This window comes from Anolis sagrei, chromosome Y (genome assembly GCF_037176765.1).
Source record: "Anolis sagrei isolate rAnoSag1 chromosome Y, rAnoSag1.mat, whole genome shotgun sequence".
Classification (NCBI taxonomy): domain Eukaryota; kingdom Metazoa; phylum Chordata; class Lepidosauria; order Squamata; family Dactyloidae; genus Anolis; species Anolis sagrei.
In genome coordinates, this window is record NC_090035.1 from 44,181,876 (window position 1) to 44,199,418 (window position 17,543).

The 17,543-nt window shown below is 46.4% G+C and overlaps 1 protein-coding gene across 2 annotated transcripts; it reads left to right on the forward strand.

Moving 5' to 3' along the window:
• Positions 1-1,848: 1,848 nt before the first annotated feature.
• LOC137095498 (GTP-binding protein Di-Ras1-like) lies at positions 1,849-17,305 on the forward strand. 2 transcript variants are annotated; one of them, XR_010908859.1, is made up of 3 exons: positions 1,849-2,053; positions 12,775-13,802; positions 14,600-17,305. XR_010908859.1 is itself a non-coding variant. In XM_067462242.1 (2 exons), exon 2 carries the CDS (start codon positions 12,783-12,785, stop codon positions 13,377-13,379), a length of 597 nt encoding a protein of 198 aa, XP_067318343.1. In that variant the 5' UTR covers positions 1,849-2,053; positions 12,775-12,782; the 3' UTR covers positions 13,380-14,020. The 2 variants fall into 2 exon arrangements, 1 of the variants encoding a protein (XP_067318343.1); XM_067462242.1 differs by lacking the exon at positions 14,600-17,305 and having other exon boundaries at positions 12,775-14,020.
• Positions 17,306-17,543: the final 238 nt, after the last annotated feature.

Below are 17,543 nucleotides of genomic sequence, written 5' to 3' on the forward strand. Positions count from 1 at the left end.
TCTTCCAGATGTCGGAGGAGCTGCGCCTGGGGAAGGTTTGGACGGACTACCCGCTGTCAGAGAGGCTGATGGGCTTCTTCCTGACAGTGTTTGTGGAGCAGCTGGTGCTGACCTTCTGGTCGCAGAAGAAGCTGCCCTTCATCGACCTAGAGACCTTCAATGCAGGCAGTGGCTCTGAGGACGAGAGCCCTTTCCTGAAGGCCTCCAACGAGGATGGCAGCGGCCTCCACCCCCACCCTCACCCTCATTACCACAGCCACATGGAGCTGCCCGGTTCTGCCTCGGGCACACTGCGGCTGCTGGGCCTGTCCATGGCGCTGTCAGCCCACTCGGTGCTGTAGGGGCCGGCACTGAGGCTGCAGAAGGACAGTGGGCGGTTGCCGGACCTCTTCCTGGGCGTGGCCCTCCATGAGGGGCTGGCAGCCCTGGCGCTGGGGCTCAGACTTGCCCGGGCGGGGCGGCAGGCCTGTAGGGGGGGGGGGGTTAGGGGTTCAACACCCCCCCCAAATGTTTCAGATTTTTTTTTAAAAAAACCCACTTTACTCATGAATTTTAACTCCCTTTGTTCCTTCCTTCCTTCCTTTTCAGTGGCACTCTTCTTCTTTCTGAGGAGCGAGGCCTCCAGTGAGGAATGCTGGGGAAAAGCGGCCAAGCACACAATCCCAATCAACCAAAAATAGGGATTGTAAGATAACAAGAGGCAACCACATATTCAGCGACACTATCATACATTTTAAAACCAAGCGGAATGAAGTTGCTCGGTGACCCCTGAAACCCATTTATGGGACTATTAAAGATTGGGAGCCGATCAAAGGTCATTATTATTATTATTTAAACCATTACTTTTATAGGATGGTTTACAACATAGTATTGACCCAAATGGTAGAGAACTCCACTTAAGTTAGCCCAGAGAACTAAACCAAATCCACATCAAAAGGATCTTCATGCTCCAGGATTCCTCCCAGGAAGCCGCGCTCCCAGGAAGCTGCGCTCTGGGATTCGTGTCCAACTCCATAGAATCCCTGTCTTCTAGATCTGGTCCCAGCAGGCGGAGCCATTGATAAAACGCCCTGGAGGTTAATTGGGTCTCATTTCCCATGAAATCTTAGTCGGAAGGGACCCAAAGGCCATCTAACCCAGGCGTGGGCAAACTTGGCCCCCCTTCCCCTCCATGTGATTTGGACTTTCCTGCCTGCATCCAGGAAAAGCACCACTCGATCCCTTCCAACAGATGGATATCCAGCCTCTAAATAATAAAATATCTTTGAGTTGGAAAGAACTCCAAAGGGCCATCTAATCCAACAACTCTCTTCTGCCTTCATGCAAGAAAAGCTCCACCTGATCCCTCCCGACAGATGGACGTCCAGCCTCTAAATAATAATAGAATTAGAAGGGATGTCGCCCCCAGCCTTTGCAATAATACGAACAAGCGATTCAGGACGGAGAAGGGAAAGGCAAGGCAGGTAGGACGCTGCAGGGGGGAGAGTCTGGAAAAAAAGAAAGAAGGGAGGGAGGATGCAATGGATGATGGGAGGGAAGAAAGAAAGAAAGAAAGAAAGGAGGAATAGGAAATGGAGGGAGGAATGAGGCAAAGGAAGGAAAAGGGGGAGAAGGAAGAAAGGAGGGAAGAAAAGAAAGAATGGAGGAAGGAGGGAAAGGAAAGAAAGGGGGAAAGGGTAGGAAATAAAGGAGGAAGAGGAAGGAGACAAGGAGAGGGAGAAGTAAGGAAGAAAAGGAAGTGAGGAAGCAGGGAAAGAAGGAAGGAAGGAAACAGGAAGAGGGATGGAGAAAGAGAGGAAGGAAGGAAAGAGGGAGGGCCCCCAGCAGCCCCCCCCCCCGCACTATCAGCCTGGTGTCAGTGGCGTCCCCACGTGACGCGTTCCCTCTCCCCCTCCTTTTCCGACGCAGCATCTCTCCTTCCTTCCTTCCTTCCTTCCTTCCTTCCTTCCTTCCTTCCTTCGTCCGTCTCCCCGGATGGCTGCGGGGGCATCAGCAGCGGGGCCCGGCTGAGCCTATCTCTTCCTCCTCCTCCCTCTTCTTCCTACTCCTCCAGGTGAGACGCAAAGCGGGGCAAGCAAAACGAAGCGGGGGAGGGGGAGGCTGCGGATCTTTTGGGAGGAAGCGGGCGATGACGTATGCCTGGCGCAGGGGAGGGAGGGGGGCTTCCCTCGCAGCCCCCTCCCCATTCCCTATCGAGGGGGAGGGAGCCTCAGGAGCAACCGCAGACTCCTGTCATTCCTTTCCTCCTTCCTTCTTTTCATCCTTCCCTCTTTCCTTTCATCCATCCATCCTTCCTACTTTCTATCCTTCCTTCCTTCCTTCCTTCTTTCCTTCCTTCCTTCTTTCCTTCCTTTGGGGGATATTTGGACACAAAAAGCTGTGAGGGCGACCACGTAGGCCCTAGACCCTTGCCCGTCTTGGCTAATTAAATCAGCCAGGGAGGGGTTGGTTGGTTGATTGGTTTGTGTTGATCATTAATGCATAGTTGGAGCAGGGGGGTTTTCCATCTCACCTGAACCAGGCTGTGGTTCGTCCACTCCTTAAAAAGGCTTCCCTTGACTCCACGGTGCTGAACAATTTCAGACCAATCTCCAACCTCCCTTTCTTGGGCAAGGTGCTGGAGCGGGTGGTTGCCCCCAGCTCCAGGGCTTTTTAGATGACATCACCTACCTAGATCAGTCACAGTCTGGTTTCAGGCCTGGTCACGGTACCGAGACAGCCTTGGCAGCCTTGGTCGCCTTGGTGGATGACCTCCGTAGAGAGCTAGACAGGGGGAGTGTGACCTTGTTGGTTCTCTTGGACATCTCAGTGGCTTTCGATACCATCGATCATGGTATCCTTCTGGGTCGACTCTCTGGGATGAGTCTTGGGGGCACGGTTTTGTCGTGGCTCCGATCCTTCCTGGAGGGTCGATCCCAGTTGGTGAAGCTGGGAGACGCCTGCTCGGACCCCTGGCCTTTGACCTGTGGGGTCCCGCAAGGCTCTATTCTGTCTCCCATGCTTTTTAATTTCCTTTTTTTTATTGATTTATCACATTTATTACACACTATTGCATTTTGTACATCAGCCTCTTTAACATGTTGTTTTGTTGTTTTGCTTTGACATTTCCCCCCCCCCCCTTTTCTCTTTTTTTCCCCTTTTTTCCACCACAGTGCTCTCCTCCACCCGTCTCAAGCCACCATTATTACATTTCATCTGTCCAAAATTTCATTTCTTCTTGTGACGGTAATTTTCCTTCCTTATTTTTTAATCCATTTACCACAAATCTTCCCTATACAGCATCAAAATCACTTTGTTTCCATGTACCTTTTTTAACCTTTAATATACATGTCAATTTATCATTTATTGCTATTTTCCATGCTTCCTTATACCACTCCTCTATTTGTATATTCATTTCTTTTTTCCAATTCCTTGCTATAAGAAGTCTTGCTATAGTTAGTAAGTTTGTTATCGCTTCTTTATCCTCCTTTTTCAGTTGCTTATTGTTATATAATGATAGTAAGGCTATACTAGGACTTTTATCTATTTTCATATTCATTATTGTTTCTATTTCTCTAAATACTTTCTCCCAAAAATTATTTACATATTTACATTGCCATATTTACATTGCCATGTGTATATATGTTCCTGGTTCTTGACACCCTCTCTAACAATTTATTGAGTTATTTTTATTCATATATGCTATTCTTACCTGTGTCAAGTACCACTTCCATATTAATTTTCTTTAACTCGTATCGATAAATTTTTTAAATGTCTTTGTCCCCATAATTGCTGCCACTCTATTTCACTTATTTTTATCCCTAAATCCTCTTCCCAAATCTCCGTAAGGGTACACTTTTTTATTTTTTCATCCTTCATTTCAATTAGTATCTTATAAATTTTGCTAATTATACCTCTCAAGTTTTCATGTTCTTCTACAGCCCTTCCCTTCTGTATTATTTGTTAGAATTGGTTGAGTTGGCTTCCATTTCTATTGTTTTTTTTCCAGTTTATTAACCATTGTTCTAATTGTATACAATGAAACCATGACAATTTTATTTCTTTAAACTCTTCCAGCATCATTTCCCTCTTCATTTCCACCTTCATCCAATCCCCTATCCTATCTAGATTTATTTCCCTTACCTTTTTATCCATTACTTTTTAAAAAAAAATTTGGGAATTTCTTTTCCATCACTATTGGGGTTATAATTGATCCCTCCTTTATTAACCTCCCCTTATATTTATTCCATACTTTCAGTATGTTACTCAGCATTGGGTTTCTAATTTCCCTCATTTCTTTTCTAGTAAACTGTTTAAAAAATATATTCCAGGTTTCATCTTCCACTTTTCCTGAATCATTACTAAGCCAATCTATCCCCTCTTTTTTAACCATTCCTTCTATAACCAAACTTAATCTACTTGCTTCATAATATTTTTTTATATTAGGTAGTGCTAGTCCACCCTCCTTTTGCAATCTATACCATAACTGTTTGTTTAGTCTGTTTCTTTTACTTCCATTACAGTACTTATTAATCATTTGTTGCCATCTAGTTAGTTCTTCTTCTGTGATTTGAAGTGGTAGCATCCTAAATATAAAATTTATTTTTGGAAGTATTTTCATTTTTACTAATGCTATTCTTCCAAACCAGGATAAGCGTGTACCTTCGTACTCTATTAGCTTTTTCTGAACTTCTTTCCTTAAAGTTACTACATTTACTTCCTCTATCTCTTTTAAATCCTTAGTTATTATTACTCCCAAGTATTTTAATTTATTCTTAATTCTTATTCCCATTTTTCTCTGTTCTATAAAATCTTTTTCTTCTTCTCTTGTATAATTAAGTAGCATCATTTCTGACTTGTTCCAATTGACTTGTAAACCCGTTGCTTTCCCAAATATCTCCAAATGTTCTTTTATTCTATCCATTTTCTCCACTATATTTTCTATAAATAACAATGTATCGTCAGCGAATAAGCTCACCTTCTGTTTCTCCTTTTTTCCTAACCCTTCTAAATTTTTATCATTCCTTATGTTATTAGCAAACAGTTCAATCACCATAGCAAATAGTATCAGAGACAAAGGGCACCCTTGCCTGGTTCCTCTAGTCACTTTTATTTCGTTTGTCACTCCATCATTTATAGTTACCACTGCTGAGTTCCTTGAGTAAAATTGTTTTAGTACTCCTTTTATTCTATTTCCCATTCCAAATTTATTCAATATTTCCCTTAATGTCTCCCATTCCACACAATCGAACGCTTTAAAAATATCTAATGATAGTATCCCTGCTTTTTCCTTCCCCTCTTTAGCCCAATGAATTTTATTTAATACTCTCTCTATCAAATTTGACATTTGTCTTCCTTTTACAAACCCGCACTGATCTTCTTTTATGTACTTATACATACATTTATTCATTCTATTGGCTATTATCGTGGACAATATCTTTGCATCCTGATTAATTAATGATATGGGCCTATATGACCCTGGGTCTGTTAAGTCTTTGTCTGGTTTATGTATTAATATTATTAATGATCTCCTCCATGATTCGGGTATTTTATCTCCCTTCATTATTCCATTATACAATTCTAATAATTTTGGGGTTAGAACTTCTCTAAAGCTTTTATAATATTCTGTCCCTAGACCATCCAAGCCTGGAGCTTTCCCTACTTTTAATTTATTAATAACTTCCTCTATTTCTTTTTTCTTGATAGGTTGTTCCAGTAACTCTTTATCTTTCTCCTCCAGCTTACTCTCCCAGTTTTCCTCCACATATTTCCTAATTGCCTTTATGGGGCTTGCTTTGGTCTGATATAGTTCTTTATAAAATTCTTCAAATACTTTCAGTTTTTCTTTCATAGCTCTACATAATTTACCTGTTTTATCTTTTATCACATTTATTGTTCCTTCCATTTTCTTTTTCTGTGTTGATTTGGCTAACATCTTTGAATTCCTATCACTAAACTCAAAATATTCCCTGCTTAAATAAATTAAATTTTCTTGTACTTCGTCTATTTCCATTTTATCCAATTCCTCTTTTTTTGCTCTTAACCTAGCATAAATTCGTGTATCTCTCTTTATTACATATGCTTTTTCAATCTCTTCTATTTCTCTTTCTAAATTCCTTTTCCTTTCTTCTTGCTTTCTTTTTAAATTAATTGTCTCTTTTATACATCCCATGCTTTTTAACATCTACAAGAAACCGCTGGGAGAGGTCATCCGGAGTTTTGGAGTTAGGTGCCATCTCTACGCAGATGACACATAACTCTACTACCCTTTTCCACCTAATTCCAAGGAGGCCTCCCGGGTCCTGGACAAGTGCCTGGCCGCTGTGTCAATCTGGATGAGGAGGAACAAGCTGAAGATCAATCCCGACAAGACAGAGGTCCTCCTGGTCGATCGCAAACCTGACCGGGGTATGGGGTGGCAACCTGTGTTGGATGGGGTTACACTCCCCCTGAAGCCACAGATCCACAGTTTGGGAGTCCTCTTGGATTCATCACTTACGCTTGAGGCTCAGGTGTCGGCTGTGTCTGGGAGGGCTTTCGCACAATTAAGACTTGTGCGCCAACTGCGACCGTACCTCGCGAAGGCTGATCTGGCCGGGGTGGTCCATACCTTAGTCACCTGTAGATTGGACTACTGTAATGCACTCTACGTGGGGCTGCCCTTGAAAACGGCTCGGAAATTTCAACTGGTCCAACGGGCTGCAGCCAGGATGTTAACTGGTGCTCCTTTCAGAGAGAGGTCAACCCTTCTGTTCAAGGAGCTCCACTGGCTGCCGTTTATTTTCCAAGCCCAATTTAAGGTGCAGGTACTTACCTACAAAGCCCTGAATGGTTTGGGACCAGCCTACCTGCGTGACCGCATCTCCGTCTACGAACCCACGCGTTCACTCCGTTCATCTGGAGAAGCCCTGCTCGTGATTCCACCTGCATCGCAAATACGTTTGGTGGGGACACAAGACAGGGCCTTTTCTGTGGTGGCCCCCAACTCTGGAACACCCTCCCCAAAGACCTTAGACAGGCCCCTACATTGGCTGTCTTCAGAAAGAACTTGAAGACCTGGCTGTTCCGATGTGCCTTCCCAGAATAGGAAATCTCCAATACCAAGTCCCAGAAGCACTTTATTGGAACTAAGATTGCCGCACACTGCACATTGCACCTGCCCTATAATCCTTACGTATCACCTGTCACATCAGCACTTTTAATTCTGTACCCATTACTCTGGCCCGACCCAGTTTTATTGTGTTTTGGTGTATTGTTTATTGCTTGTTGTTTTGTTGTTTAATATTGCTTTAATTGTTTTCAATTTGCTTTAGGTTGTATTGTTATGTTGTGTTTTGAGGCCTTGGCCTCTGTAAGCCGCATCGAGTCCTTCGGGAGAAGCTAGCGGGGTACAAATAAAGTTAATAATAATAATAATAATAATAATAATAAAGGAAGGAAAGAAGGGAAGCCAAAGCCCCCACTGTCCCTTCCCGCCTCCCTGGTTCCCATCCCAGTGCCCGGGCTCCCCACTCCTCCGCCCTCCCCGGTGAGCCTCTCTGGGCCGCATCCCTACCACTGTGCGATTTCTCCAGGCACCGGGGAGAACGCTTTTCGAATCTCACCATTCATTCACTGGGGATTTTTAGGGACCTGCTCCCATGGGGTGAAATAGAAGATAGGAATTGTGGGAGTTGAAGTCCCAAACACCTGGAGGGAGGGACGAAGTTTGCCCATGGCTGACCTATCTATTCCGAAGATCCATCGTCCCCGTAATGCCCGCCATTGAAGAAGTCCATAGGGAAAGCTCCTCCCTCCCTTCCAGGGCCAATACGCCACTCTCCCTTTCTTCTTCCTTTCATGGAACCACACATTTCCTTCGCAGTCCCCTAGTTCTTGCGGCAAGGAGTTCCAGAATTCTCCCACCCTCCTTGGCGCCGAGCAGGCGGACCTGTTGCCCTGCGGCTTTCTGCCCCCACAGCCCCCGTTCTTCCACCTCTTTTCTTTCTGCCACTTCAGGGCCAGGGTGCTGCTTTTGCGTCACCTTCAGAGTGCAAAAAAAAGGGGGCCCTTCCTATCGTCCATCTCCCTCTCTCCTCCTTGCAAGGAGCACCCTGGCCAGCGATGCCCCCCTGGAACAGGCCAAAGAGGCCCATCATTATGTTGTCAAATGAAGGCTCTCATGGCCGGAATCCCTGGATTGCTGTAAGTTTTCCGGGCTGCCTTGCCATATTCCAGAAGCATTCTCTCCTGACCTTTTGCCCACATCTATGGCAGGCATCCTCAGAGCGTGTGAGGTCTGTTGGGCTGCTGGAGGCCAGTGGCGTGTGTGTGTATCCCTAGGTTGGAAAAAGAACCCTTGTCTGCTTTAAGGAAGTGTGGATGTTGCCTGCTTGATTAGCATTGAGTAGCCTTACAGCTGCAAAGTCAATGAGTGAGGGTCTCTGCATAGAGGTCTGTAGGAAATGAAGCAAACATATCTATCTATCTATCTACCTACCTACCTATCTATCTGTCTGTCCGGGTGGGAGAAAGAACTCTTCTCTGTTGCAGGTAAGTGGGAATGTTGCCATTGGCCACCTTGATTAGCAATGAATGGCCTGGCTGCTTCAAAGCCTGGCTGCTTCCTGCCTGGAGGAATCCTTTGTTGGGAGGTGTGACCTGGCCCTGATTGATTCTTGTTTGGATTCCCCATTTTTTGAATCTTGCTCTTTATTTAATGCTATGATTTTAGAGTTTTTTTTAATACGGGTAGCCAGATTGTGTTTATTATCATGATTTCTTCCTTTCTGTTGAAATGGTCTCCCAGCTTATTGTGGATTTCAATGGCTTCTCTGTGTACTGTGATATTTCTGTGTTCTCCAGTAATATGCTGTGTCTAGGTTGGTTCATCAGGTGCTCTACTATGACTGACTTCTCAGGCTGAGTTAGTCTGCAGTACCTTGTCATGTTCCTTGATTTGTGCCTGGGCAATGCTGCTGTGTTCTTCTCATCCACACCCTATGGTATCCAGTGGATGCCTACAGAGGTGAGAGGATCCCTCTTGTCCTTGGCAGAACGTAGCATTTGTTGGATATTCTTAGTGGGTTTGTAGACTGTGTGTAGGTTGTGTTTCTTCATCAACTTCCTTGTGGCTTTCAGAGGTGCCTTCAGGTATTCCCCCAGGCAGGAAGCAGCCAGGCTTTGAAGCTACAAAGCTATTCAATGATAATCAAGCTGGCCAATGGCAACATTCCCACTTGCCTCCAACATATAAATATGTTGTTTTTGTTCATTCGTTCAGTCATCTCTGACTCTTCGTGACCTCATGGACCAGCCCATGCCAGAGCTCCCTGTTGGCCGTCACCACCCCCAGCTCCTTCAAGGTCAGATTATATATATATATATGTGTGTGTGTGTGTGTGTGTGTAAAGGTTTTCCCTGACATTAAGTCCAGTCATGTCTGACTCTGGGGTATGGTGCTCATCTCCATTTCTAAGCCAAAGAGCCGGCGTTGGCCATAGACACCTCCAAGGTTATGTGGCCGGCATGACTGCATGCAGCGCCGTTACCTTCCCACTGGAGTAGTACCTATTGATCTACTCATATTTGCATGCTTTCGAACTGCTAGGTTGGCAGAAGCTAGGGCTGACAGCGGAAGCTCACGCTGTTCCACGGAATCAAACCTGCGACTTTTCGATCAACAAGCTCAGCAGCTCAGCGCTTTAACCCACTGCACCACCGGGGGCTCCGTATACCCCACTTGCTAGTTTCCAACATACCTCACAATCTCTGAGGGTGCCTGCCATAGCTGTGGGCAAAACATCAGAAGATAATGTTTTTGGAACATGGCCATGCAGCTCAGAAAACTAACAGCAACCCAGTGATTCTGGCCATGAAAGCCTTCCTTCGACAATATATAGGCCCTTTATTATTTCCTTGAAAACACACTCATACAAAAGACTCTTCCTCAAAAACCTGCTGTGATTCCTGCTGTCCTAGACACTCTGCCCATGTTCAGATGCTCTCGAGCACAAACACCTTTTCAGTAAAAGAACAATGGCTGCAGTTATTCCCTCTGCTGCTTTGAAAGGCCACCCACCCAACCATCCAGTCATTGGTCAAAGAAACTTGCAACAGCAACTTTGGGTTGTTGCTTAATTAAGGGAGGGAGGGAGGCCTGATTGCATAAGGGAAGGGCTCCTCATTGAAGACGAGCAAAGTCACCAATGGCAAGCAAAGGTTGCTGCTTGTTACCTAGGGGGGAAAGGGAAACGATGCTTGTGTTGCCATCCTCTCACAGCGTGGTGCATTTTCTCAGTGAAGAAGAGCCATTGTTGCCCCCATGCGCAAGCCCTTCATGGCTTCAATGGAGCTTCTGTTGTCTTCGTTGTGAAAGAGAGGCTTTGCTTGCTTGCTTCCTTCCTCCCAAACCAGAGCAAAAGGCAGGTGTCTATCACATCACATTGGCACAAAAGGCCTTACTAGTGAGACCGGAGTGGCCATCTGGATGCCGGGCAGAGGCCTCCCGAAATAGAAACAGGCCAGTCCAACTATTATGGGATGCCTCCAGTTGAGGCAGAGAAGCCCTTCTGCCAAGACAGGCAGGAAGAAAGAAGGATAAATTTAGGTTGCTGTGAGTTTCCCGGGCTGTGTCTCCAATGTGGCCCAGCAGCATTTCTCCTAAAGTTTTGCCTGCATCTGTCGCTAATGGCATCTTCAGAGGATCTGATGAGTCAAGCAAGTGGAGTGTGTACATACCTCTGCAATAATGTCCAAACATTCAACACCCCCCCCCCCCCAACTTGGTTGCTTCACTATATCGGTTATTGCTGCAAGTAATGACAGTGTGAATAAATTGTCAATATTTGCGTGAGACAGTGCTTGCAGTTCTGGAGGGACTCTTAATTTTTTTCATCTCATAGACTTAGCAGGGGGATTTGGTTAACCAGTTAAAATTCATGAGTAAACCGAGTTTTTTTTAAAAAAAATCTGAAACATTTCAGGCCTGGTTGCATTTAGCAAGCTTGAAGCTGCAAAGTCAACCAGTGAGGGTATCTGCATACAAGTAGCTTGGCTGATGTACCTGGAGGCACCCTCTGTTTGGGTGCCTCCAACTTTTACTTGGTTGTTTGGTATCTGGAGTCTGCCTGTTCCCAAGTGGTGTCCTTTATTTACCGTCTTCATTCTGGTGTTTTTTTAATACGGGTAACAAGATTTTGTTCATTTTCATGGTTTCCCCTTTTCTGTTGAAATTATCCATGTGTTTCTCGTGGCTTTCAGTTTCAATGACAATTTCAAAAGAGGGTGCCTTCAGGCAACATAGGTCAGACTACCTGTATGCAGATACCCTCACTGATTGACTTTGTAGGTTCATGGTTACTCAATGCTAATAAAGCTTGCTAATTGCAACATTCACACCTACTTCAACAAGAATGAGATCTTTCTCCCACTCTGGGCATCATACCACCAATAAACATACACTCCACTTGCCTCACCTCCAACAGACCTCTGAACAAACCTCTGAGGATGCTTGCTACAGATGCAGGGGAAATTTGTTTCCTTGAAGGTGGGAGTCCCTTGTTTTCATGGAGGCGAGACACTCTTGTATCCTCAAATGTGGGATTTTCTTGTTTCCTCAAATATGGGAGTGTCTTGTTTATTTGAAGGGGGGAGTCCTTTGGTTCCGTGAAGCAGGGAGCCCCTTGTATCCTCAAATGTGGGGGTCCCTTGTTTCTTTGAAGGCGGGGGACCCTTGCTTCCATGGAAGGTGGGAGTCCTTTGTATCTTTAAAAGTGAGAGTCCCTTGTTTCTATGAACGGAGAAGTCCCTTGTTTCCATCAAGGTGGAAGTCCCTTATTTCCGTGGAGGTGGGGGTCCCTTTTTCCATGAAGGTGGGAGTGCCTTATATCCTCAAATGTGAGAGTCCCTTGTTTCCTTGAAGGCAGAAGTCACTTGTTTCCATGAAGGTGGGGATCCCTTGTTTCCTTCAAGGTGCGAGTCCCTTGTATCTTCAAATGTGGGTGTCCCTTGTTTACGTGAAGGTGGGAGAACCTGGTTTCTGTGAAGGTGAGAGTCCTTTGTATAATCCAATGTGGGAGTCCCTTATTTCCTTGAAGGTTTGTCACTTGTTTGTTTGAAGGCAGGAATCCCTTGTTTCCTTGAAGGTGGGAGTCCCTTGTTTCCTTAAAGGTGGGAGTTCCTTGTTTCTGTGAAGGGGGAATCCCTTGTTTCCTTGAAGGTATGTCACTTGTTTGCTTGAAGGCAGGAGTCCCTTGTTTCCTTGAAGGTGGGAATTCCTTGTTTCTGTGAAGGGGGAGTCCCTTGTTTCCGTGAAGGTGTATCTTCACCTTGTATCTTCACATGTGGTTATCCCATATTTACGTGAAAGTGGGAGAGCCTTATTTCCATGAAGGTGAGAGTCTCTTGCATCCTCATATGAGGAAGTTCCTTGTTTCCTTGAAGAGCAGAGTCCCTTGTTTCCTTGAAAGGGGGAGTCCCTTGGTTTCCTTGAACGGGAAAGTCCCTTGTTTCCTAGAAGGTGGGAGGCCCTTGGTTCCTTGAAGGGAGGAGCCCCTTGTTTCCTTGGAGGTGGGAGTCCCTGATTTCTTCAAAGGTGGGAGTCCCTTATTATCTAGAAGGTGGAAGTCCCATGTTTCCAGGAACACAGGAGTCTCTTGTTTCTGTGACAATGGTAGTCCTTGTATCCTCAAAGGTTGGAATCTCTTCCTTGAAGGTGGGAGTGCCTTGTTTCCTTGAAGGTCCTTTTTTTTCTCAGAGGATGGTCTCCTCCTCCAGCACTGTCTTTCTGTCTGTCTCTTGTCTCTCCTGCTGTAGGTGCGACGATGCCAGAGCAAAGCAATGACTACCGGGTGGTAGTCTTTGGGGCCGGTGGCGTGGGCAAGAGCTCGCTGGTGCTGCGCTTTGTGAAGGGCACCTTCCGCGACACCTACATCCCCACTATTGAGGACACCTACCGGCAGGTGATCAGCTGCGATAAGAGTGTCTGCACACTGCAGATCACAGACACCACGGGCAGCCACCAGTTCCCAGCCATGCAACGCCTCTCCATCTCCAAGGGACATGCCTTTGTATTGGTCTTCTCGGTCACTAGCCGGCAGTCGCTGGAGGAGCTACGGCCCATCCGCCAGCAGATCTTGCACATCAAGGGCAGTGTGGAGAGCATCCCCATCATGCTGGTGGGCAACAAGTGCGATGACACCCAGCGGGAGGTGCAGGCCGCTGAGGGGGAGGCCGTGGCACAAGAGTGGAAGTGCGCCTTCATGGAGACCTCCGCCAAGATGAACTACAATGTCAAGGAGCTCTTCCAGGAGCTGCTCAACCTGGAGAAGCACCGCAACATGAGCCTCAACATTGATGGCAAGCGCTCCAGCAAGCAGAAGAGGACAGACAAAATCAAGGGCAAATGCAGCCTCATGTGAGGAGGAGGAGGAGGAAGAGGTAAAAGGCCGAGGGATGCCATTCGTAGCCTATACTCACTTCCTCTTTAGTATCTGAGCTCCACTCTGTCATCTTCCTCCTTGACATCCTCCCAAAGACTCTCCCAACGGGTGTACGCAGCGGGATGGAAGCAGAAGTCTACCCTCCTTCTCTCCCTGCCCTACTGGACTGAAAGGAAGGAGTAGTCTCTGCTTTCAGTGCTTCTCCAGTGGAGTGGGAGGGGGCTCCCAAATACCCACACTTTCTCTGTTAGCGGAAGGGGAGCCCAGAGGCCCACTGTTGGTTTGTTGCCGCAAACTGCACCAACAGAGAAATGCACAATCCCTCATCCTCTGAAGTGTCGGTCTCTCCCTCTCCGAAGTACTGTGTCCGAAACGCAGGAGCGGCTCAACCCATTACGCAAAGTAAGCATTTGCAGTACAGTTGATTTTGCCCAGGGGCACTCTTGAGGCACTCTTGGGGGAAAATAGACCTTGACATATGCGAGTTGTAGTTACTGGGATGTATAGTTCACCTACAATCAGAGCATTCTAAACTCCACCAATGATGGAATTGAACCAAATGTGGCACACAGAACTCCCACTACTATCAGAAAATATATATCAGTGATTGGTTGGGGGGGGGGGGGGACTAAAATACTGTTTGCTTACCATTGAAAATTACCTAGGGCCGCCTCTGCCGAAACAGATTGACTGAGCAAAGCACTGTGGGAATCCCTTTGCCTGTCACAGTCCTGCTGATTCCACTGTGAGCACAATTTTTTCCTCAAAGGCCCCAGGACCCACTTTGGCCCTTAGAGAAGACTCAGATCTCAATTTCCAAGCAGCCGCCTTTCTCTTCCTTTTATTTCTTTGGGACTTGCCATTTGTTTGGCTGCTGCTGCCTTTCCAGGGATAAACAGAGAGGTGAGATTCCCAAGAGTTTGGAGCCAACCCTTCAAATGAAGGAAGAGATCCATCCATCCATCCATCCATCCATCCATCCATCTGTGGGGAGAAATGAATGGGTTTCCTTGTCCTTGCTTTGCTCCTTCCTTCATCTGCTCTTCTTCCTTCCTTCCTTCCTTCCTTCCTTCCTTCCTTCCTTCCTTCCTTCCTTCCTTCTTCTCCCTTGCAGTTCTTCATTTGCCAGACTATGTGAATGCCATCTGTCAGACTTTGATTCTGTCAGACTTTGAAATGTACTTTTTTTGTTTATTCAGGGGCTTTGGCTTCTAAAGCTGCACAAGGTAACACAACCAATCCAAAAAGCACATGGCAAGGAAGTCAGAGGAGGCCATTTAGCCAGGGACTGCACACCCTCCTAAGGCTCGAGGGGGACTTCCAATAGGATACCAGTGACCGGTGGAGCTTGTCTGCTAAAGGAGAGGAAGCACAAGGGTTGTGGGTGGAAAACGGAGGGGACTCGTAGCCCGAAAAACACCCAGAGGGCTGCAGATTGCTCCACCCTTCTTTTGTCCTTGGAACCTTAAAAACAGAAGCAGGGGTCCCTTGATGCCCCATATATTGCAATAGGGACACATGTGGGGCGAATGGGAACATTAACATCATCATTACCACTGCCAAAAAGGCCCTGCTTTCAGAAGGGATCAACCTCTGGTTCCAAAAGATGATGATGATGACGACGATGATAATGATGATGATGATGATGATGATGAATGGGAACAGGAGAAAGAGGAGGAACCAGGAACCAGGCTGACAGAAAAGACCAAGATCGGGAAGTCTTTCTGGTTTCAGCACGTCCCAGAATGTTTCCCGATACGATCCAAGACTTCCCGCTTAGCCTGGATGCCTTCTTCCCCTCTGTCCCCAGATGCAGGTTTCAGAAAGTGCTTCCCCTTCATGCCCTGGCCTCCCAGCTGCCAAACAGGAACCTCCTCTGTTGCCAGCTCCCTCCTTTCCTTCTTTCATAGCTTCCTCCTTTATTGTTCATTTGTGCGTTCCTTTGTTCCTTTGTTTGTTCCCTGCCAGGGAATCAAGGGAATTGTCTCTAGGAATCTGCAAATCAGAAGAAAGCCAAAGCACTGGGTCGCCTTTGGAACTAGGACTCTGGGAGCTGTTTTGGTAGCATCGTCTGGCTGCTGACCATAGAGGTGACCTTACTGCCCCTGGGCGAGAACAAGGGCTTTTTGCCTGCTGAGTCTACCAAAAGACAAGGCAGGCCCTGCTTTGGGCCTATGTTTTCTTTCAACGCCAGCATCCCCTTCCTCTGACGTACAAGGACAGCAAGAGGGCCCTGAGTGCTTTCTAGCTGGACCAAAGCACAACGAGTGCCAGCCCTGGACAGGTGGGCGGAGGCTGCGGGCTGGTAGGCAGGTTGGCCTTAGCAATGCCCTAAGACTTCTGGGTTGCTGTGAGTTGCTTTCTGCGCTGTGTGGCCAATATGTTCCAGCAGAATTCTCTCCTGACATTTTGCTCGCATCTGTGGCTGTTGGCATCTTCAGAGGATCTGATGTGAGTCAAGCAAGTGGAGTGCTTATAAAGATCCCTGTGTCTCAAGTGGGAGAAAGAATCCTTGTCTGTGTAAAGCAAGTGTGGATGTTGCAATTAGAAAGCTGGAATTTGTATTTGAGTAGTCACAAAGCTGGAAAGTCAATCAGTGAGTATCTCTGCACAGAAGTAGCCTGGGCTTTGTTGCCTGGAGGCACCCTCTGCTTGGGAGGTGTTCACTGGCCATTCAAGAAAGGAGGAAACCATGGAAATGGACAATAGCTGGTTGCCAGTATTACAAAAAACACCAGAATCAAGACAGTAAATAAGAAACATGACTCAGAACCTGGAGAACTCCAGACAGCAAACAATTAAGGGCCAGTGAACACTTTCCAAACAGATGGCGCCTCCAGGCAACAGAGGCCAGGCTGCCTCTATGCAGAGACCCTCACTGATTGATTTTGCAAACTTCATGGCTACTCAATGCTATTCAAGCAACATTCACACTTGTTTCAAACAGACAAAGGTTCTTTCTCCCACCCTGGACATCATTAGAGGATGCCTCCAGGCAACAGAGGCCAGGCAATAGAGGCCATGCTACATCTATGCAGATAACCTCACTGATTGACTTTATGGTGACTCATAATAAATACCAGAATCAAGACAGTAAATAAGGAACACCACTCAGAAACAGGGAAACTCCAGACAAAAAGCAAACAATCAAGGCCTAGTGAACACTTTCCAAACAAAGGATGCCTCCAGGCAACAGATACCAGATACCCTCACTGACTGACTCTGCAGCTTCATATGTTCTACGAGTAGCCGTGAATCTGCAAAGTCAATCTGTGAGGGTATCTGCACTCCCAAAGACTGGCTCCAGGCAACCGAGGCCAGGCTACCTCTATGAAGAGACCCTCACTGAGTGACCTTGCAAACTTTATAGCTACTCAATGCTATTCAAGCTAGCTAATTGCAGCATCCACACTTGCTTCAAACAGACAAGGGTACTTTCTCCCACTGGACATTATTACTCCACTTGCTTCACTGCCAAAAGACCTCTGAAGATGCCATTAGCCCTAGATGCAGGCAAAACATCCGGAAAAAATGCTGCTGGAACACGGCCATGCAGCCCGGAAAACTCATAGCATCCCAGCCTTTGTAGATAGAAGTCCCCCCCCCCCCCCCAAATCCAATCCTGCTCGCTTTCTCCTCCTCTTTGGTGCAATCTCCCCTCCCCCCTTCCCACCTGGCTTCTTCTGTTTTTCTTATAGAGAAAAGGGGAAACCCACAAATAGAGCAACATAAACCAATATACTACTCTTACTATTAATACTATTACTAACTTAGTACTACTGAAAATAAATATTATTAATGATGATGATGTAATAATAATAAAACAGAAACCACCCCATGGTACAATGTAGCCTTTATTTCAGAAGTAGCCTTCCTTGAATGAATAAAAAACAGATTTATCCCAACATCCTCCAGGTCTGGTTCTTTGGGGATCCTTCATTTGGGTGGAAAGGAGGACAAGAGGGAGAGATGGATGGATGGATGGAAGGGAGGGAGGGAGGGAGGGAGGGAGGATAACACTAAGGGAAGAAAGGATAAGCCTGATGTTGGATGGATGGATGGATGGATGGATGGAAAGAAGGATAAATGCGATGGATGGATGGATGGATGGTTGGATGAAGGAATAAAGGAAGGAAGGATAAC